Source organism: Gnatocerus cornutus, chromosome 2 (genome assembly GCF_029298725.1).
Source record: "Gnatocerus cornutus isolate USDA-ARS CGAHR chromosome 2, icGnaCorn1.1, whole genome shotgun sequence".
Lineage (NCBI taxonomy): Eukaryota > Metazoa > Arthropoda > Insecta > Coleoptera > Tenebrionidae > Gnatocerus > Gnatocerus cornutus.
In genome coordinates, this window is record NC_142234.1 from 8,284,949 (window position 1) to 8,306,161 (window position 21,213).

The 21,213-nt window shown below is 36.9% G+C and overlaps 6 protein-coding genes across 7 annotated transcripts; 3 read left to right on the forward strand and 3 right to left on the reverse strand.

The window, feature by feature from the left end:
* Positions 1-1,232: 1,232 nt before the first annotated feature.
* On the reverse strand, positions 1,233-11,038 carry Psa (puromycin-sensitive aminopeptidase). Its single transcript, XM_088031007.1, has 4 exons — positions 10,563-11,038; positions 2,221-3,984; positions 1,763-2,134; positions 1,233-1,712 (listed from the first exon to the last, which is right to left on the reverse strand). The coding sequence occupies exons 1-4, from the start codon at positions 10,929-10,931 to the stop codon at positions 1,383-1,385; spliced, it is 2,835 nt and encodes a 944-aa protein (XP_087887133.1). The 5' UTR covers positions 10,932-11,038; the 3' UTR covers positions 1,233-1,382.
* Positions 11,039-11,434: 396 nt separating this feature from the next.
* On the forward strand, positions 11,435-12,416 carry LOC148178598 (uncharacterized). Of its 2 annotated transcripts, none has more exons than XM_088031012.1 (2): positions 11,435-11,608; positions 11,675-12,416. In XM_088031012.1, exon 2 carries the CDS (start codon positions 11,698-11,700, stop codon positions 12,304-12,306), a length of 609 nt encoding a protein of 202 aa, XP_087887138.1. In that variant the 5' UTR covers positions 11,435-11,608; positions 11,675-11,697; the 3' UTR covers positions 12,307-12,416. The 2 variants fall into 2 exon arrangements, with proteins under 2 accessions (XP_087887138.1, XP_087887137.1); XM_088031011.1 differs by having other exon boundaries at positions 11,689-12,416.
* Positions 12,417-12,831: 415 nt separating this feature from the next.
* On the reverse strand, positions 12,832-14,491 carry LOC148178599 (E3 ubiquitin-protein ligase ariadne-1-like). The gene is made up of 2 exons (XM_088031009.1): positions 13,791-14,491; positions 12,832-13,704 (listed from the first exon to the last, which is right to left on the reverse strand). Exons 1-2 carry the CDS (start codon positions 14,487-14,489, stop codon positions 12,889-12,891), a joined length of 1,515 nt encoding a protein of 504 aa, XP_087887135.1. The 5' UTR covers positions 14,490-14,491; the 3' UTR covers positions 12,832-12,888.
* A 622-nt stretch (positions 14,492-15,113) lies between these two features.
* On the forward strand, positions 15,114-15,625 carry Lamtor3 (Late endosomal/lysosomal adaptor, MAPK and MTOR activator 3). The gene has a single exon (XM_088031014.1). The coding sequence runs from the start codon at positions 15,198-15,200 to the stop codon at positions 15,570-15,572; it is 375 nt and encodes a 124-aa protein (XP_087887140.1). The 5' UTR covers positions 15,114-15,197; the 3' UTR covers positions 15,573-15,625.
* Positions 15,454-16,870, reverse strand: LOC148178601 (vacuolar protein sorting-associated protein 26C). Its single transcript, XM_088031010.1, has 5 exons — positions 16,662-16,870; positions 16,471-16,614; positions 16,094-16,421; positions 15,752-16,048; positions 15,454-15,705 (listed from the first exon to the last, which is right to left on the reverse strand). The coding sequence occupies exons 1-5, from the start codon at positions 16,716-16,718 to the stop codon at positions 15,623-15,625; spliced, it is 909 nt and encodes a 302-aa protein (XP_087887136.1). The 5' UTR covers positions 16,719-16,870; the 3' UTR covers positions 15,454-15,622.
* A 133-nt stretch (positions 16,871-17,003) lies between these two features.
* LOC148178602 (gastrulation defective protein 1 homolog) lies at positions 17,004-19,446 on the forward strand. Its single transcript, XM_088031008.1, has 2 exons — positions 17,004-17,303; positions 17,507-19,446. The coding sequence occupies exons 1-2, from the start codon at positions 17,097-17,099 to the stop codon at positions 19,193-19,195; spliced, it is 1,896 nt and encodes a 631-aa protein (XP_087887134.1). The 5' UTR covers positions 17,004-17,096; the 3' UTR covers positions 19,196-19,446.
* The last annotated feature ends 1,767 nt before the right edge of the window (positions 19,447-21,213 follow it).

Here is a 21,213-nt window from a genome sequence, read left to right on the forward strand (position 1 = left end):
CGGCATCTGCGAACTTAGAAAGGTTCGTTTCGCAATAAAATTTATAACCGGAGCGGGCAGTAAAATCGAGAAGTAATGTCTATTCATGTTAGAAATGAATTAAAAAAATCTTTCATCTAACGCGTTCTTGAGATCGTTGATCAAATTACTTGTACCTATTCATCTTAAGTGCTACGAATCATAGTTTTGATAGTAATTATAACCTTTTTGTTAGCTTGTTATGAAACGCTCGCACTGTAACTTATAAATTAAATAGATAATTCAAAAAAGGCAAAAAACTATTACCAAGTTCAGCAAAAACCGTCTTGCTGGTCGTGTTACATAAGAAAAATGAAACGACTTTTACAGAACCATGAACCTGTCTAGAATTCAAAATACATTTGTATAGGATTCCCTACCTTAAAATGAATAGAACCATGAATACCATAAACTGTTCGACAGCCGAGCAGATTTTTTCTTTAAACGAACAAAACTAACATTTTGAAACAAACTTTCAATCTGTTATTTCCATAAGACTGGGAACAACTCACGACCGCACATAAACCACAAGGAGTTCGACTATAAAATTTGATTTTTGGACCTACTTTATAATTAAAATTATGTTAAATAACCACTTTAGATTTAATTCCAGTTTTCACTTATATGTTACCAAAGAAGAGTGAAACACAGTGGAATGTGACCAAAAGGATAATAAATAAGAAAACGCAATAAGCAAACTTGTTTAAGCAATTGCAGTCCTTTTGTCAGATGGCGCGACAATTCCAGATAATGAGTCACAGTTTCATCACATTATTTTTTATTTGGCATATAAAAATAAAACTTTCAGTGCAAAATGTAATAGAGCTACATTCCATCAAGGGAATCGTAAGGAAAAGTGTGGAATGAAAATAAATGTGACATGTTTGTGGTTCTTGGATCAGCCGCAATCCTGTTTGAATTGAAACTTATAAACAATAAACAAACAGAAAAATTTAAGAAAATTTGATAACTACATATTTCAAACTTTGAGATAACGAGAAGTATAAATATGTGATATGTTTGTACTTTCTTACGCATATATTCTATTGCAGATAGTTGATAAAATAATCTCGACGAATCTTTGTGTATTTTTATAATAAAATACTTTGTTAAAACATTCAAAATTGCTGCAGCATTAAAACTAAATCAATAAAATGCATTTCCGTTCTCCTCACAAAGTAAAAGCAGCGCGAACATGCAATATGAACTATCTCTTGACTTTTCACACCTGCATTTATTACATAATTTACCTACAACAATAATTGAATTACTACAAAAACATCAAAAACAATACAGTCACTGGCAAAAAACGACCCTTACATAAAAATTAAAATAAAAAAAAATGCACAAAATTAAGTAAACATTCAGATGCTACTGAGGTAATTTCTTATGGCATCGGTGTCCCGCTGCAACCACGCAGCATTCAACCGGATAGTTTCCGTCGCTTGTTGGACAGTTCTCTCGGTGCCCGAGATATCATGCTTTTTGAAGAAATCTTCAACTTCTTTTGCCGTTTCTTCATGTGCAAAGTTTTCCGCGACGTGCTTTATCAATCTTGTTAACAGATGCCCTTTGTACCTATCATTGAACAACGTCCAGTTGTCAACAAAGAACTGCCATGCCAATTCTCTGCCCGCTTTGGACATCGCGACGCAGATAATGACGAAGACGGTGTCCTGAGCTCTTACTTCGTCCTAAAAGCAGAGAAATTTGATAAGGTTCAAGAACGGTGTTCTATACTTACAGAAATGGCAAATTTAAGCACTTTTGATAAGATGTTCAAATCCTGGGCAGCCCCCAGTGCTCTGCTGATCCGGTCTTTCTCTTCATGCAAATCCACCGATCTGTACAGTTTTAACAAAGTGTTATAAACGTCTTCTCCTCCTGATCTAAGTACAGTTTTGTAACAGGCACTTCGTAAGTCGGCCGGTAAAATTTGACTAGAATTGACGTGAGCTTCAAATCGCTTCTTTGCTTCGGCGATGTGTTCATTGTCGTCGAGCCAAGAGAGCCTACCTAGCACCAAACCACGAAGGAGGGTGTCTAGATGGCGCTCGTTCGCACGGGGATTCCAACCTAAACGTTTCGACACCTTGCTCAGTATCCTTTTCTGGTACTACGCATACGAAAAAAAAAATCACTATAACTACCAATCAACTAAATTAAAGAAAATTTTACTACAAGTTTCATGCGGGTACTAACCGTTTTAAACTTCTCAGCACAATCCGTGTAGCTCAACAACATGTTTAGCTTAACCAGAACGTTATTGATCGAAGACCACACTGTATAATCGGTCTCGTCTTCGAAAGCCGTCAACAGCTTCAAAACTTCAACAGTGTTGGTGTGTCCAGCTTGAACCATCGCGAACAAATCATCCAAAAGCCCCAATCTATCCAATGGTGGCAAGGTCCTGTCTTTTATCGCTGGTATAAATTTCTCCAATAATTTAGGCTCGTACTGGGTGCGATAAAATCCAACAGTACCCGGATTCACCTTGATCCAATCGTTGGGTCCTATATCCGGAATAACAACTTCCGCTTGTTTCGTGTTAAGTACAGTACTGATTGCTCTATCTTTGTGTTTCGAAGTATTGATCGAAACAGGAATCATCCAAAGAAAGTCTTCAGAAGGTTTAGAACCATCAGCTGTATATTTACTCTGAGATAAGGTAAGTACAACGCCTTTGTTTTGTGCGTCTGGTTTACTGGTCACTTTGATTACTGGAAAACCCATTTGTTTCGTCCAGGTCGACATTACTGCCCCAATCGGTTTTTTGGAGGCTTCTTCAAGTGCTGCCCACAGGTCTTCGGTAAAGGTGTTTTTGTACTGGTGACGCGTTAAGTATAAGTTCATGCCTTTGCGGAAGTCGGCATCTCCAATGTAGTTGTGTAACATACGGATAACGGAGGCGCCTTTATTGTAGCTGATATCGTCGAATATCTCGTCGATTTCTGAAGGGTGTCCTACTGGTACTTCAATAGGATGCGAGTTCTTTAAAGAATCAAGTTCCAAAGCTCGGATGTAAGTGTCGTTGACGAATTGGGTCCAAATATCGTATTCGGGGAATAAATGGTCAACACACAAATACTCCACGAAAGACGCGTAACCCTCGTTTAACCATAGATGGGTCCACCACTCCATCGTGACCAAATTTCCAAACCATTGGTGAGCCAACTCATGCCCTACAACCAACGCAATCCATTGTTTCTGCACCGCTGATGTGTTCTGCGAATCCACTAAAAGGCAAGTCTCTCTATAAGTAACAAGGCCCCAATTTTCCATAGCTCCGGCACTAAAGTCCGCAATAGCAATCAAATCAATCTTCGGCAAGGGATAAGCTATATTGAAGTAATCTTTGTAGTAAGGCAACACTTTGGTGGCCACTTCCAACGCAAACTGCCCTTGCTCCGTCTTCCCTCTTGGTGTATAAACCCTCACCAAAACTCCATCAGTCGACTTATCTTCCACATAGTCATACTCTCCCACCACGCAAGCCACCAAGTAAGTCGACATGACAGGAGTCGTCTCAAAATCGTACCTAATTAAATCACCCAAAGGTTTTGACTCCTTCACAGGCATGTTGCTCAAGGCAACTAGATCTTTCGGTACCGACAAACTAATATCGAAGGTGGCCTTAAGAGCTGGCTCGTCCCAACACGGGAAACATCTACGAGCATCGGTAGCTTCGAACTGGGTCACTGCAGCATAGCGTTCTTCGCCAGCTTGGTTCTGGTACTTGCTGCGATAAAGACCCTTCATTTTATCATTTATTTCACCCTTGAAAGTTAAATTAAGGGAGTATGAACCTGGTGCGATGGCCTTGTCGAAGATGAGAGTGACAGTCTCGTCTTCGACAGAAAAATTTGTACTTTTTGGGGATTCCAGAACATTGTTGCCTTTGAGGGACACATCCTTGATTTCTAGCTCTATGGCGTTAAGTACGATTTCATTTGTTTTAGTCATAACCTGAAATAAGAGTAGAAATTAATCGAATGGTTTTATGCCCAACGGGTTTGGAATTAATAACGTATTTGCGAGTTTATAATGTAATTGTTGCAGAAATTTTATTTCCATCTGCAGTTACTTAAAAATAATAGCACCCCAAAGCTCATAATTAACAAAAGTAATTTCAACGAACGCCCAAGGGAACATAGTACCACAATTTTTGTACATTTCCGAATCAATCGCAGGTTCCGGTCGCCGCTTTCACGTGCCGTTACTACAGGGCTGAAATACAGTTAGGTCTGATGAATCGAGGGTGAGAAATTCCAGCTAACGGTACCATCAGGTGTGCATCATTTGGTCCATCTCTGGGAGCGTCTGACTTTCCTTTCGCAGGCCCCTCGCGTTATCTCAGATTCACGAGATCCCTAATGAATAGTAATTATGATTACATCTGTGTCGTAACAAGCAATAAGCTAATATCGTTGAAAATGCACATAATCGCTGTTGATCATTGCAAAAAACACTTCCTGTGCAGATTATGGGCTTGCTGCATTCGCACGATTGAGAGAGTCACCTTCACAATTTTACCGTAATTAGGTACACCGCCATTTAGAAAAAAATACTGTTCGATTAATTTTTGCCCACACGTGACTGGTGATAGCAAGGCTGACTACTCTTCAGTTACCCAATAACATGAAATTCGTTGAGTTTGTTGCGTTTCAATGGATTGTTTGAGTTTTTTTTGCAAATAATTGGTGCGAAATTAATGGTGTTCGGTAGGCGTAAGAATTTTAGGTGGTTTCACAGGGAACCAATGAGGTGCGAAGTTTATAAAAAAGTCCTATAGCGTTAAATAATATCCATGACTATTTCGAGCGCACTAGATAAAGAGGCCTTCAAAATAAAATTAAACATTACAAAATGATAAGACAAAGACTACACGAAAAACAACTCGACTTTTTTAATTACATAATTACATCGGATTGGTGATGTGAAGTGATTCAAATACCAAAAGTATCAACATTTTCATTGATAAATAATTTGTAGTTACTGCATTCAGTCCCATCTTGTTTTTTGAAAAAAATACAAAAAATAAGCTTAGCATAATCGGATTTTATACAAAGTAGATTGAATTATTTGATATCGCAACTTCGCCCCCGCACGTCAATCTTCCATTTCCTATTTCAACTTTTATTATTTGCTTGCGAAACGCTAAACAATTGCAGTACAGTGTAGGCAGCAGCATTCCGAAGGGCGCCCCTTCATCGACTTGTCTTTCATATGATGAAATTCACATGCGACGACGATGCAAGGTCACGTGGTGGTACTTCACTCATACAAAGTGCTTCTAAGTACGCACACGTCGTATTGTGTATTCTTCAACGAGCGACGTGAAATTCCATAAAGGCAAAAGAAATTTTGTTTATGTTATAGCTTTCACTGGACGTGCAGCTGCATGCTGAAGCAGCATGAGCTTTTCTAAGTTACACGCTGGAGCGACACTTCAAACGGGATTTTATTTGTATTGTACACAAAAAATGTTGAACATTCGCATTAAAATGTGTAACTGTTACGGCAGGAATTTAGGATAAACCCCGTTACTGTGGTAGAAAAGTACTTTTCAAGCTCCTGCGTTTTAATCAATGTCACACTGAAACCGCTGAAACGTCGATACCTCATTCCTTTGGTACAGACTTTCGAATTTAATATTCCTTTGTCACGAAGCGAGAGCAGAAATGAAAAGTCTCCACATTTAAAATTTACTGCACTTCGTAAAAATAAATTATATCTTTAGACAAATGTAGTCACCGACGAAAGACAACCCGTTATAACAATAACAATAATAATAACAGCGGCAATAATAATAACTCCGGTACTGATTTATTATCTCATCTCGTATATTAATCAGTAACACCTACAATAAACTTTAGTAGTAATTTAAATAATTAAACGTCACAACAACCTTCAATTTCCAATAAATCCTCTTATAAATTGTCAATAGTTTTATTGCATCAATTACAAAAAAATCAATGGTAAAAGTATAGAGTTACGGCAAAACTAGTTTGCCCAGCCCGTAATTATTGCCCGAAAGTTGAATGAGAGCCGGAAAAATGTGGACGTGCTTTTCTCCGGGGATTTATGAGCCTTCTACTCAATTTTTTACAAATTCTTGACGTAAAACATGTTTTTTACATAAAAAACGATGTTTCAGCGACATTTGAATTTTGGTTCCTGAAACTGAAATTCCAATGTTGGCAATAAACTGAATTTCTACTAGTCGGCAATTTACAAGTTCATGAACAAAGTTTCTGAGATTTTATAAATCGTTAACTTTTTAGCCACAACTGCTAAGTAACGGTTGATTCCTTTCTTTTACCTCGTTTTAATTCCCAAAATAACGAGGAGAAAACCTCTTTTATTACTGCAAATTGCGAAGATAAAACTTATTAAGGAGAATAATACAACACTTTTCTACAAATAGACAGATAACACTTGAATTAACGATCAACAAGAGACTTCTTCACCATTTAATGTTACTTCTAACTATTTCACAAAAGTCATAAAAGCCATCAAAACGGTTTTTCTCTGATTCGTAAATTAATCAAACGGGTCATTAACTAATGAGGCAACATTTCGTTATAAAATTAATTTATTCAATTATTCCACCCCATGAAACACTGTTGACAAACAGATCATCAACCTCCGTGAATACGAAAAATGCATGAATCTCGTATGTGCTACTTTTTGTCGAATCATGGCACAAGTTGCATTGGCAACACACAATAATAATTCCCGATTAAAACCGCATATTTTTGGCGGGAATCCGATTTCGGTCGAAAATAAGTAAAAAAAAACGAGCGTTCACACACCGAACGGTAAAAGTGAAAGGTTTATTTTTCCATTTTCCTGATCGAACGGTAAATTACGATAATTAATTTGTTGTAAGGGGCGCGAACTCAACTACTTCTCCTTGCTTTCCCTTTGGTACGCCCATGGGTACATTATGGGTCTATTCAACAATCTATAGCTGCCTACATTGAGTCATTGTTGTACAACAATTTAATTATGTAAGCGAACATTATTGACAACCGCGGGCACGTAATCCACAATCATTAATTGCGTTATCTTTAATCTAGCGAACGTTGAAAAGTAAATAGATAAAGTGGGGCAAGCGGTTTATGAGTTTGTGGGGCGAAAGGGTGAATGTCCGACAGAGAATCGCTTTTTGGAGCGAAATTCGAAGGAAAGGAGGTGAAAAAAAGTAACGAGATTTTGAAGAATTAACTGGATTTAGTGAGATTTGATTGGTCAATACGAAAACAATTGTATTATGCCACCAAAGATCCAAAGATCAACAATATTTTCATAACAAAAGAATGATAGAGAGATAAAGTTTAATTTTCCTATTTGTTGCTATATTTGGCATTGCATAGAACAAGCAAATAAAATTATCTTATCAGTTGTTTACCCTTAAATTAAAGAATGAAAACGTGCAGAAATATTTAGGTGCCTCACAATCATTTTAAAAAATAGGCAATATGCACACCATTTTAATAAGTTTTTGGAGGAGTAGTATTCTTGTTTTGGTGGTCTAAATAATTATCTATGATCTACTTCTACGATCGCGCCGACCTACTGAACCACGTCTCTAGATTCGGTGCTAGATTAAAGTATCAGTAACAATATTGATTAAAAAACGAAAGTAGACTGACATTTTCCTCGCTCTTTTTTATTATCATTTTATAGGAAAGTCACGAGTACATAACAATAAAAAATATCCCATTGTTCACGTCGGCATATCTGAACATCGTTTATTCCAACGTGAGCTCCCAAGCGTTCAGAAAACTGATTTTCTTTGTTTCTTTTCTTAACAATCGAATTAATACGAAAAAAAAACTACCTGAACCATGCACGTATAAAAATGGTACTTTCTACATCCCTATTGTAATTTAAAAAGAATGTTGGTTCCTAATTACCATTTTATTTCTGAGAAACTGTTAAAATGACCAGGTAAAAAAGATTTACGTGGGTAAACCGCATACGCGAATAAAAACAACGGGCGAAGATCCGGCTATTTACATTGTGGTGACTTCAAATTTTGACGTTTCTGAGAAAAATACATGAATATTCGTTAGAATGACAGAGTTAGAGCTCACGATTAGGAAAATTTATGGGGTATTCTTTTACAAACTCAACGAACTTTAACGAAAAATGAGCCAAAGACTAGAATACGAAACGTGCTCCAAAGCCGTGATTTTAACAAATATGTAGTTGAAGAATTTATCAAGATCCCATAAATTAAAAATAAGTTTTTCACGGAGAACGAAACGAAAAATAGAATGGAATTTTTGTATTTTATATACAGGTGTTCCAAAGTTGCCGGAAAAATTTTTCTCTAACAATTAACTGATTTATTAAAGAAATTTGTATATAAGATAGAAAGAAATTATGTTGAAATACACCTTGATAACCCGAATTGCGTTCACAAAAATCTACATTTCCTTCTTTCTCTGTCTTTTAAACTGAGTTATTTTTATTTTGAGTTTTCGACTAATTTACTTTTGACAACGTATTGCCTAATCTATCAATTATAATAATTACGCTTTATGTAGTGAGTAGTTACCATGACTAAAGTTGAACGTAATAATTGTTATAATATTGTCAAATTTTCTCTAATAAATGTTCCAATTCTCTTTGAACTAATGAGACAACAAATTCTAATTTTATATTGTAAAGTTTATCATTATCATTCTTTGTTATTTTTTGCGGCAATTTTAAAACACGTTGTATGATATTACATACGTATGCAATCTCACTTCAGAGTTATTTATTAATTCACCAATCAGTATATGAATATGTCATACTGGCGATTGTAATTTTGGACTAATTTTCGTACTTCGAAAAACCTCTGATTTCGTTTCTAATAAATAGCAGCTCCTTCTGAATTTCAAGCGACGCGCGACGCGGTGTGCTGAATGTCTTTTTACATTATTTTTTACAAATAATAATTCACAACAAAAGATTTACTGTAGGAGCTGTTACAGTGATACGCTCTGTGTGTAAAATCATAGTCATGGTTATGTTCATTCACATAAGCGGCAGGTAAAGAATTTGATTTTAATAGTAAAACAAAGTATTTACTTCCGAAAATCGCCATGCTAATGCATGGCTTTTTTGAAGGTCAGCAATAAAATAAAGTTATGTCAAATTTTCATAACAACTCAGGCATGACTTTCTAAATGCTAATAAATTTGTCATCGCTTCAATTCTTTCAATGCCTTAATTAAAACTAAAAGAGGTTTTGGATAACATATTGTATTATTAATGATGTTTCATCTTCAGCTTAAAATTTTGCTCCAATAAAATGCGCCATTAATACGTTCATATAAAAAACGTAAATTATCTAATAAGATCGTTTTGTCGAAATTTAATTCAAAACGGGAAGAAAGCTTACAAACCAGATGATAAAGTGCGCATTTTATAAAAAAGAAAAAAGTTCATTTTAAAATTTATCCTCTACTTACGACATGCCTATTATGTATATCTTTTAGCCCTCTAAACCAGAGGTTTGGTTCTGGGGCTCAAATATTTATCTACTTCAAAGTGTTGTCACCTTTATGAAATTTTTATTTAGGCTAAACATTTCCGATAAAACTAAACAATTTTGAGTTTACCTGTGCAATTTCCAGAAGTTTGTTATATCGGCTAAATTCAGAATTCTCAGAAATTAAAAAATATGTATTATGAGTCGCTTAAATGCAAAACCCCACATCTGAATTCAACCATGATTTTTCGAGCAATAGAAAAAGCTCTACTAGCGCTTTTACATTTAAATGTTGGAAGATAAAATTTTGTCAGTTTCTAGTAAAAAGCTTATAAATTACAAAAATAAATCTTTTCAAAATCTGCCTAGAACCAATTAGTCACAATAATTACAGAATTTATATTGATGTGTCAAATTTTGGTCTGATGCAGATGTCGGGTTTTGCATTTAAGTGACTGATACGTATTTATCTTATGTTTAAACAATTAAAGTTTTCCTGCATCAATGAGTTGTGGTTTAGACGAAGGTGTAAAAAAACGTGTTTTATCGCCGTAATTAAAACATTCAATTATCTTCAACTAAAAAAACCTGAAATAACCTAAACATTTCATTGTAGTTGAGAGTAATTAGAATTACCATATTTTACACATTAGTACACATTTACATTTATTCAGTCGGTACCGCAATGATTTGTCCACCCACTATCGTATCAAAGCAATTCAAGATATTTTCTAAAGTATGCCTATCAGAAACACGTGTTTATCGCTGCAATTAACATGATATTGGAAGTAATGATTTCTTAAAAGAAACCGACTATAAATAAAAATCCCAAGATAACTAAAATTTCTTCTTTTTTATTACGTGCATTGACCCTATAAAAACTTGAGTCTGAAAATTTCCTTATCAAACTCCGACGCCCCGCATCTGTCATGTCATCCTAACCTCAATTTTCGCGCCGCTGAAATCCACCCTTTCAAACGTCTGGATATTGATTGGAAAGCGGCGGCGTCGGTGCCCCCACGTCGCGTCTGCTGCCGGCATATGGTGAACCTACCTCAATTTGTACGGAGACATCTCCGTCGAAAACGAACTTCTTCAAATCGGGCAACAATGAGAGGACGTAGTGTTTCGGTTTAACCGTTTGTGGCAACCTCTCGAAAGGCTTCCCCGTGGGCATTTCGAACTTTTTTGCGAGGGAATACTGCCTCCTGCTAGTACTACACTCACTACTTGCACTTACAAGCGGCTGCTCCACTGACACGGCAACCGAATGAACTAAACGCGTACGCTGCGTCCGCCCGAAATGGGGGGAGAGACGGGACCGGACTAACGGTACTTCCGGCAATTCATTCAGGGAAAATTGTACAGTGGACACTTTTCGAAGGAAAGGACGGAAAGTGCGTGTCAAAAGGGTGACTGACATCAGAAGAAAAATTGACACGAAGTCACTATTTTAGTTTTTGACAAAAAATCGGGAGTAACGCGGCGCGAAGTCACACGGAACCCAACACGCCAACTTTGATATTTTGATTCCGTTGCAAAGTGCGCTGAAGAAGTAGGCAGCCCCTGGAAACACACCTGTATTTTTGGTTGCATACATTCAACATTACAAATATTAATTACTGTTATTTGATAGAATTGTTTTATTTCATCTGAAAACCTTTGAATAGGCGAGATTAAATTAAAAATTGTTAAAACAAGAATTAATTAAAAAAGTATTTTACACTGACATGTATTTAATAATTGAAACAATATATTAGAAGAAATAAAAAGTTTTGAAACTGTAATCGTTTATTAGCTACTTAAAAACAATCCTAAAACTTAACATTTTGTTGGTTTTTGTTCTTGTTTTAACATTTGCAAATTTCAAAATAGGCGCTTTTTTGGCGTTCTTTCTAGAACTGACGTTTTCTCCCGCGCATGCGTGTAACAGATCTGCGCCTCAGATTCTATTCATCATTAGTCATCAATATTTGTGTTTTGGTTTATCTCGTCGTTGCATCATAAACAATAATTACAATTAAAGAAACTCTCGGAAAATCATTCAAATTTTTCTCCTTTGCTCTCCACGTGATATAATGAAGAATGTATTATTAATAGGTAAGCTAGAACCGAATTATTCCCGGTTTGTTTTGGTCCTGTCAAACCTTGACCCAGTTGAGTTAGTTTTTTCTTTTTAGATAGAAAAAATGTCACAAGGAGACCAGACTTTGTTAAACAGCCTTCAAAAATTGGACTTGGAGACTAAAAAACCGTCCGCAGATGTCCCTAGCAATCCCTTCATGCATCGCAGACGGTCCAAGTCCCTTTCCAGCATCAATTTTGGTGCTACCTGTGATTGTATTAAGAAGAATCTAGCTATTAAACATACGACGTCGTTTAAGCGGCCCAATAAGAAGATATTGCGGGATCCGATTCTCAAATTCATTAAATGCTCACATAGTGATAATGTTAAAGTCTCAAAAAAGCGCAAGGAGAAACTTTTTGGGCAGTGTGCGAGGTATAAAGACCGTGATTTCAAGTCGATAATAGACGCATGTGAGAAACTGAATCTGTCTAGTTCAAATAGTGAGACTGAGTGTTACAATTCTGCTAGTTTTCAAAAACCGAGATCCCGTTCTAGTAGCTTGTCATCCAGATCTGAGGCGTGCACAGTTGGAACTAGCTGTTCACACCAAGCTAGAATTAACGTGACGCCCCCTTGTGATGTGACAATTGACGAATTAGCTAGCTATTTCGAAACTTTTGTTCATATACCTAAAAAAATGAGTTCAATGGCTGAGATGATGTATATTTGAGCGCTTTTTTCTGGTAATGAACAAATTTTTGTACGATTTTGATTCATTTCTTTGTAAGTAGATTCAAGCTTGTGAAATCTAGATCATTTAACAACGATTATTAAGACTGATGGTTTCGTTAATTTTAGCCCGAATTTTCCATTCCTAAATTTGGTATTTGAACCTTGACGTAATGAACGTGACGTGTGATAGAAGTCACATGATCCACCAGTGGCGGCGTATCAGAAGAACGGGAAAATTTCCACTCGTCGCATGTGTAGCACGTGCGCATTACATGGCGTTGCGCAACTGATGGGGAAATTTAAAAACAATAACACCAATTTTATGAATAAATTAGCAAATAAGGGTCAAATATCAATACAGGATGGACAATAAAAAATTTAATCCAATTCTAAATTGCCAACGCGAGTAATTCATGTATTTTTTTTTCAATTAAATAAAATGTAAATATTTATAGAATGTTTTTTAGTGAAGCTTTACCAAGTAGTTTCCCTTAAAAATTGGTCATGAAATAAAGGGAGAAAATGTTTGTACGAAATAAATTTATTGATTTTAAAATTTAAATAAAAATGCCCCAACGGTCTACACCTCCTTGCAGACCCACCAATCCTTTTCGTATCCTTCGTGTACGTGATCTAATAAAGCTTTCCTTCTGCCATCACAATACCGATATTTATCTTGGACTTTTTGTTTAATATCAACTAGATTTTCCTGCGTGATGTCCCTCTCCAAGTACTCGCTCAACAACTCAGTGGCACGCTCCAAATCTTTTTGGTTATCTTCGAATATCACAGACTGGTTATTCTTCTTAAGATAGTACGCAAAGACGTACGTATACATGAGCGTCTGTCGACATTTGCATAAAATATCTACCGCTTTCTTCAAAAATTGCACTTCAATCCAGCTCATGTTATGTTGTTGCATTTCCTCCATTTTATCTTTGACTGAAGAATACAATTTGTGTTCAAATTTTAAAGACTGCATGTGATTCATGTAGCGATTGCAGTAGAAGAGATAACGTTGAAGAGCAGCCCGTGATCTTTCTTGGGCATCGCGAGCTGCTTTAGCTTCGTCTTCATCGTATTTATTGCAGTTGTACCAAGAGCTACCATGGGGCTCCCATGAACCCAAACACACCCAACAGAAATCTGCTTTGCAATTTTGGTTTTTACAGACCATATGGTTGCAACCGCCGTCTTTTTCAATGGTAGCGCCACACTTTGGGCATTCTTTTGTGTTAGCAGAGATCCAGTTAGAGGTTTCGGAATCATCGTCGCACTTCTTTATCCATTTTTTCAAGAGGCCGCATTTGACAGGGTCGTGCCAGTTCTCACCACACGCAAAGCAGAACATGTGGCCGCAGCAGCACACCACGGGCTTGAAGTCCACATACGTCACCTAAAACGAATTATTAAAAATATTGTTTTTTTAAATTTTGAGTTTTTTTTATAAAATCTGGTGCTACATTTAAAAGATTCATTTACTTTGATGGCATAGTTGCAGTCTGGACTGGGACACCACCTTAGAAGTCTGTTGCACTCAATAAAACTATTCGTGATAAGATGTTGGTACTTGATTTTGACCCGGGCGTCCTTCACTAGCCTCATCACAGTTTCATCGTCCACCAAAATAGGACAGTTGTGGGCAGCACATGCAATAGTTTGCCCCACGCCCTCCTCCACAATTTTAGTGGTGAGGTACTCATTCCAGCACTGATAACAAAACCTGTGTCCACATTCCAGTCCCGTCATATGCGCGGGAGCAAACAAATTAAAACAAATATCACATTCTTCAGTCCCTTTAATCTTTTGGGAAATTCTGGGCTTCGCGACGGAGATTCGTTTAAAAGGATTGATAACGTTGGCTTCTTTAAATAGCTGGTCTTGATCCCCGTCAAAGAATTTTTCCATAAGTTTTTCTTTATCCCAGTTGAAGTAATTTAAGACAATGCGGGCGGTTGTCGGGGGCAGCTGCAAAACACTGTTTACTTCCTCAATGATGTCTGACATATATTGCACTATATCGCTGGTAGAGAGCACTTCATATTGGTAATCATCTTCATATGAGTGGGCCTCCCTGTTTACACTAGTCTCGACTTCCACATTAAAATCGACATCGTCACCGCTGGTTTCATTGCCCGAGTCTTCATACACGCTGTCATCATCAGTGTTCATGAAATCCATGGGGGTGATGTGGAACTCTTGGAGCTTGTTCAGTGATAGTGTCACTGTCTGATTTTGACAAGAGCCGAAACTGCGTCCCTCCTGTGACTGCAGGCGAGGTCAAACATTTGATTTAGAAGAACTTGTTAAAAACTTCTCAGGAAGTCTGGTTAGTTTGAGGAAACCAACCCATGGTTTGTCCAAAATCCAAAAAAGTAGAAACTGTCAAACATGCCAAGAAGGCGCTGAGTAGACTGGTCTATCACTTTACCCAGCCAACTAAGACAACCTAAAGTTCATGGAAATTGAAAATTAAATTTAAACGCAATTAAAACCAATTTACCTTGAATATAGAAAGCAGTCGCAATTTTTGTCTTATCTTCAATGTTTTGACGACAATGAAACAAGAAACAAACGTCGTCCTCCCAAACTCGCAGAAATCGAAGTAAAACAACGTAGAAGTCCGACCAAACACCTTCAACTCTTGTTTAAATTATTCATACCCGGAAACAGGAGCAAACAACGCTGGAAAATCCACCTTATTGTTAAAATACACGATCGAAGGTTAACTCAAAGTAGAACGACTGAAAAATTGATTATAAAGTTGACTGACACTCTAGTTTTTGCAGTCATTGATCTGAAACTGTCAATTTGACATTTTTGAGTTGTCAAATGTCAAATAGCCATCACAATCAGCTGTTTATGTTTGAGATTTAATTTGATCGCAGAATGGTTGAAGAGGTGAAAAACAATCTCCAGGAGCTTTTGTCAAAAGTGGCCGGTTTGTACAGTGTCGTGATAACAGATCGTGATGGGGTACATCTGCTTAAAGTGTGCACGGACAAAGCGCCGGAACAGGCAATGAGACCGAATTTTATCTCTACTTTTGGCCTTGCTGTCGACCAGGGAAGCAAATTGGGACTCGGAAAGACAGGAACTTTGATTTGTGTTTATTCCCAGTACCAAGTGATTCAAATGAACAAACTCCCGCTTATCGTTACGTTTATTGCTAGTGATTCTTGCAATACAGGGCACATCCTGGCGATTCAGAAACAGTTAGATCCGATAGTGTCAAGTTTGGCGCTTGCAGTGGCTGAATCGTAATTTTCAATGTAGCTTCCTTATGTATGTTAAGAATAAATCATTTTTGTATGCTATTCTCTTACTAATATCAGTGGAAAGTTATTGGTGACCAAATGGTCATCATGGAACACAATCACCAGGTTGACCTCAAATTCTAGAACAAAAGAATCAGACTCCAATTAAATCTTTTCAAACTTTACCAATTTTGAAGTTTGTGGTGACCAGAGTTGGACAAGTAAACAGTCTTGGAAACACCATATAAATGGGTATATCAACATTTGCGGGAATATCCCCATCCCCTATTTGTATATTCTGAATCTCAGTGGCTTCTTTGGCATATCCTTCAGCACATCCACACGTTTCAACCCTAACCAATTGAAGCTCTACCGATCGTATGGGGGCTGCGCACCTCTCTAACACGACATGTCCTGTAAAAGGCTTGTTCACACTGCAACAAGTAGCGTCCAGGACACCACGCAACAAAAAATCAGGCGCTCCTGGAACAAATATTAAAATCTAATGATTTCATATGAATTTACTACCTGCACCTCCTGTTGCAAGGGTTGTAGGACTTAATTTAAAAGGAACACTTCTTCTAGGGTCTTTAATTTGAGGCGGTGGCCCGGGGTTGCGTCCCGGCCAATATTGCACTAAAAACTGTTGGCTTTTCTGTAAGTCTTTTGAAAGGAATGAACGTTTAACGTCGCAGCGTATAGCATAACTAATATTAATATAAACCCCGTGATATGTTTCATATAATACTCTGTTAGATTTGGGTTTGAGAGGAATTTCAAATGGGATTTCCGTAACTCCCGCTGGAAGACGACTGGAGCCACTTACTTCACATGTGACCCCTATAAGTTGAATAGGCTACAAAAGTGTTTTAGTGGGATTCTTGATAAAGGGGGGGCTACAATACTTTAACTGAGTTATAAAAGGCGTCTATTATGCCCACATTTTTCGAACTAAGTTGGAGATTCACGCAACCTTCTACAGTGAGCGTGATTCCGTCATGTTTTAAGTCAGATGTGGTTGTTATTGCAATAATCCCAGTTATATTCTCCTGAAAGGGTCCCCATTAGATGATTGTTTTAGTAACACCGAACTTACATCTTCACGATAAACTTTGTCGGCCCTTTTCAGTCTTATGTCAAGGGATGTGGACATTTTATCGTTTTACAAGTTTACAGAAAATAATAACATTGAAACCTAACCTATGAGAGCAGTGACCACTACGATAATAGCACGGATTTCTATGGACGTTATTATATTTTTTCCAATGCTAAAATTAAATACGCTGGCGTATTCACCAATGCAAAAACTAGTGGAAATGTTTTATACTCATAGTAGTTGACTGTTGAGTTACATTTTGTATTACAAGTTACTTAATTTAAGTCTTTTTTCTAAGAAATTTTTAATGACATAACACTCCGCTCAATTGAATTTGACATTTGACGGCCTGATTTTGACATTCTTGACAGGTGTACAAAAATATAACCTAAAACAGTGTCCTGCGGTTGTGCTTCGTGGGGGCTCTTTGGCACCATGAATAAAGGCAAGATTAGTTTTGGGAAAATTAGTGCCAATTTCAGTCAGAATGCAGAAAAAGTGGAAGCTAGTGGTACGATTGGAACGTTTGGACCACCCAAAGCCATGGAGCTTCTTGAAGATGACAGCAAAGAACAAGCAGAAATCAAAGAAGTTATGGGGATAACATCTTTCGGAAAGAAAGCGAAAAACTTTGATGTTCAGGTATATGCCATTTATTGATTAAGTAAAAGAAAAACATCGAAAAGTGACTGTAAAGCCGGTGCCTGTAGAATTGGGAGTTGGAGATCAAGTTTTGGCGTTTTTTGGTCTTCTAAAATAATATAACTAATATATAACGACGAAAGAACACTAAGCTTTTGCATAACTTTATTTTTTAATTTTATATCACTGTATTATAATTACAGGAAATGATGGCTCAAGTCAAAGCAACTGCACGCGAAATAACTAAAAATTCAGAACCACCCCCTGAAGACGAAAGTGAAGAAGAAGACGAAGATGACGACGACTTTATTGGACCGCCGGTTCCAATCAATTTAATTCAGTCTGCGTCAGAACCAGAAACAACAAAGAAAACAGAAGATAGCGATAGTGAAGAAGATGAAGAACCAGACCGACTGTTTATTCCGTGCTCCAGCAATGCTGTAATGACTCACGGTAATAAAGCCGTGACTGCCATAAGCGTAGATCCAAGTGGAGCTCGTCTAGCCTCAGGATCTGTGGACTACGACGTCAGTTTTTGGGACTTTGCTGGAATGGACTCTGGGATGCGTAGTTTTCGTACTTTACAACCAGCAGAAAATCACCCGATTAGAGCCCTGAATTATTCAGGAACTGGAGACTTACTTTTGGTGATATCTGGGGCTAGTCAAGCAAAGGTTTTAGACAGGGACGGTTTTGAAAAATTAGAAACCGTTAAAGGAGACATGTACATAACGGACCAAGCTCAAACTAAAGGCCACACTGCTGGACTGTTAGCAGGAAGTTGGAACCCGTTTATTAAAGAAGAGTTTTTGACTACCAGTGCGGACGGAACGGTACGGACTTGGGATTTTTATGAAGGAGGCAAAAATCATAAAAGCATAATAAAATGTCGGGCTCAAAATGGGCTGAAAGTTCCACCAACTGCGGTGACGTACGGTCGCGATGGTAAAGTCATAGCTTGTGGATGTGCTGATGGGTCTCTCCAGCTGTGGGACTTCAGGAAAAGTTCCGTGGCTCCAGCCAGTCAAATACGAAAAGCGCATCAGCCTGCTGAAATCACAAGTATAAGATATTCCAACGTTGGTTTTAACCTTCTCACTAGGAGTTGTGATGAAACTTTAAAGTTATGGGATGTTCGCAACTTCAAAAACTGCATTCATCAAATTTCTGATCTCTTTACCCGATACGACACCACAGACGCCATTTTTAGCCCCAACGACGCCATTGTGGCTACTGGCATGTCGTTGCGGAAGAACGACACCGATGGTTACATCTTCTTCTATGACTCCACAAACTTTGAGCAAATCCACAAGATCAAAGTAACAAACTCTCACACAATAAAACTGATATGGCATCCGAAACTCAACCAGATTTTTATTGGTACTGGTAATGGTATAATTAAGTGTTTTTATGACCAGAAATGGAGTCTCCGTGGCGCTACGTTATGTGCCGCGAAAGTTCACCGAAAAGCGCAACATTCTGAAATAGTAAGCACGCAACAAGTCATTACACCACATGCGTTACCACTCTTCCGACAAGAACGACGCAAAACCAGTAGAAAACAAATGGAGAAAGACCGCTTAGATCCTGTTAAGTCTCGCAGGCCTGATCTTCCAATTACTTCCGGTCAAGGTGGTAGAGTCGCGTCAAGTGGTGGTACTTTGAGTAGTTATGTTATTAGGAATTTGGGATTGAGTAAGAGAGTTGATGATGATCAAGATCCAAGAGAGGCAATTTTGAAATATGCCAAAGAGGCAGCGGAAAATCCGTACTGGATTACTCCAGCTTATGCAAAAACACAACCTGATGTGGTGGCTAAAGGAAAGGCACCGTTGGATGACGAACCACCGGTTAAAAAAACAAGGAGAGTTAAAGGTGATGGTGATGAGTAATGTTAAGATGGTGGAAAAATTGTAAATGCAACTTATGTAATGCAATGCATTTTTTATCTCATTTTACTCAGGCGGAATGAAATGGGATTGAATATAATGTAGTCGAAAATAATTTATGATTTTTTTGATTATTGTACAATTTTTAATAAGACATTGTAACGAGAGGTTCAAATTCTAACAATCCGTGAATGTATATTTAATCGATGATGTCTTTTAGATAGATAAATAAACGTTCTAAACTTGTTGAACAAGTTGGTTTTTCAATCGAAACCTGAACCACAATGTTCTTCTGGAATACGGAATTAAAAAAATGCCAAGTGTTGGTTTGAGATTAAAAATGAAATGAAAATGTGACCTTCTGTTTATGAAAGACTAAACAATTTCTGTTTAAAGGACCTACTCATCGTGTATTCATCCAGTTAGACATTCAGAGTTTCAACAACAAGATCATGTTTTGCTGTTTAGTACGATCTCTAGGGTGTAATAGAGATCAATTAAAAAACATTTTTTAATCGAACCATGAATTTCACCAATACAAATGCATGAAGGGTGTATGGCGATCGAACGTCTATTATTCAAAACCGTCAAAGAACGCGACCAGTGATGGAGAGCAATTTACACTTACCTTAGAGAAATTTTCAAAGTTTACCGTCCAGTTCTTCAAAACTCAGGCTTCATACAGTTGTCGCGTCAAGTACACGAGGGATCCTGGTTGTTGAAATTTGTGGCGCAACAAATAATTCTCGAGAAGGATTTCGTCGACGTCGGTTAGAGAAACGATTTTAACAAACACAACACACACTTCATCACAAATAACATAAATATTATGTGCCAGTTTGATACAGAAAACCGCGATAATCCGTCTTAAATATTGGACAGTCATTCCTGAACTAAAGACGCCAATTAACTAAAGAATTTATTGGTAATTAAATTATATAAATTCCTAAAGTAAAGCGCAAAAACGTATCCGAACATGAGCAAAGAAGACTTTTTTTTAGGTTTAGCAAAAAATGGTGAAGTTACGAAACGAATTGCCTTACTTCTCCAAATTTATGAATGATTATGTCACACCTCCACAACTGCTCAAAACTGCTTAAAATAAAAAAAAACTTAATTTATTTTACAGTTATTATACAGGCGTAACAGAATAAGTACAACAATTTGATTAAATAAACTAAACGTCAACAGGTTATTTTTGACCAAAGACTAATAAATAAATTATTATTATTTATTAACCTTTGTTCCGGCAACTTCTCTAGGCCGATCCACTATTGAAATTTCTGTGTTCGCTTTATTTTACACGTTTTTTTATAATTTAATATCTTGTATTAAGGGGGTCAAAATCTACTTTAGATGTTTTGTAAAAATTGAGATTGTTTAAATGTTTTTAGTAGCCGAGGAACAATTTAAATGTAAACTTCTCTTAAAGTTTTAGCAAATTTTTAACTTTAGCTGATTTTTAAGTTTAAAATTTCCTACATTTTAGAAGTAAGTATTACTATCATAATATCACTAATTATTATGTAATTTTAAGGTTTTGTGTAGTCCTTTTTTTCTCAAAATGTTATTAATTTTTATTTTTTGTTTGTTTTAAAAATTGTATTCCAAATTAGTGCGAAACTTTTTTCCTATCAATAATAATACATATTATCTAAGACGATAATCTTCTTTAATCATTGCTGTTATCATAATGTCACAGACATATTTACAACCCCAGAGCACTAAATCATTTTGAAACTGTGGTCACAAATCTTGGTGACAATAAATCTGAATTTTATTTCATATTTCCACACACAAAGCAGATGTGCTTTATTAAAGTTCTCGACAAAAAAAATCAAAAAAATGGTTTCTCTTTTCCAACACTCAAAGTAGGTGATTAACCGCTGATTTCTTTCGTGTTTATTTATGCAAAATAAAACAAAGCCACCCTTCATTGTGGTCATGTGAATCTATTTCCATCTGTTTGAGTACAAGAAAAATAAATAAAAGTCATAAGAACCGTGTGAAGCTGTCCCGAA

Coding starts and splice junctions, on each gene's coding strand:
- Psa (XM_088031007.1), bottom strand. CDS start 10,931: ATGTCAGTCACCCTTTTGACACGCACTTTCCGTCCTTTCCTTCGAAAA. Junction 2,135..2,220: donor GTGCTGAGAAGTTTAAAACG/GTTAGTACCCGC, acceptor TCGTATGCGTAG/TACCAGAAAAGGATACTGAG. Junction 1,713..1,762: donor TGCTTAAATTTGCCATTTCT/GTAAGTATAGAA, acceptor CTCTGCTTTTAG/GACGAAGTAAGAGCTCAGGA.
- LOC148178598 (XM_088031012.1), top strand. CDS start 11,698: ATGTCACAAGGAGACCAGACTTTGTTAAACAGCCTTCAAAAATTGGAC.
- LOC148178599 (XM_088031009.1), bottom strand. CDS start 14,489: ATGGATTTCATGAACACTGATGATGACAGCGTGTATGAAGACTCGGGC. Junction 13,705..13,790: donor ACTGCAACTATGCCATCAAA/GTAAATGAATCT, acceptor AATTCGTTTTAG/GTGACGTATGTGGACTTCAA.
- Lamtor3 (XM_088031014.1), top strand. CDS start 15,198: ATGGTTGAAGAGGTGAAAAACAATCTCCAGGAGCTTTTGTCAAAAGTG.
- LOC148178601 (XM_088031010.1), bottom strand. CDS start 16,718: ATGTCCACATCCCTTGACATAAGACTGAAAAGGGCCGACAAAGTTTAT. Junction 16,422..16,470: donor CCTTTTATAACTCAGTTAAA/GTATTGTAGCCC, acceptor ACACTTTTGTAG/CCTATTCAACTTATAGGGGT. Junction 15,706..15,751: donor CACCACAAACTTCAAAATTG/GTAAAGTTTGAA, acceptor CTTTTGTTCTAG/AATTTGAGGTCAACCTGGTG.
- LOC148178602 (XM_088031008.1), top strand. CDS start 17,097: ATGAATAAAGGCAAGATTAGTTTTGGGAAAATTAGTGCCAATTTCAGT. Junction 17,304..17,506: donor CGAAAAACTTTGATGTTCAG/GTATATGCCATT, acceptor TTATAATTACAG/GAAATGATGGCTCAAGTCAA.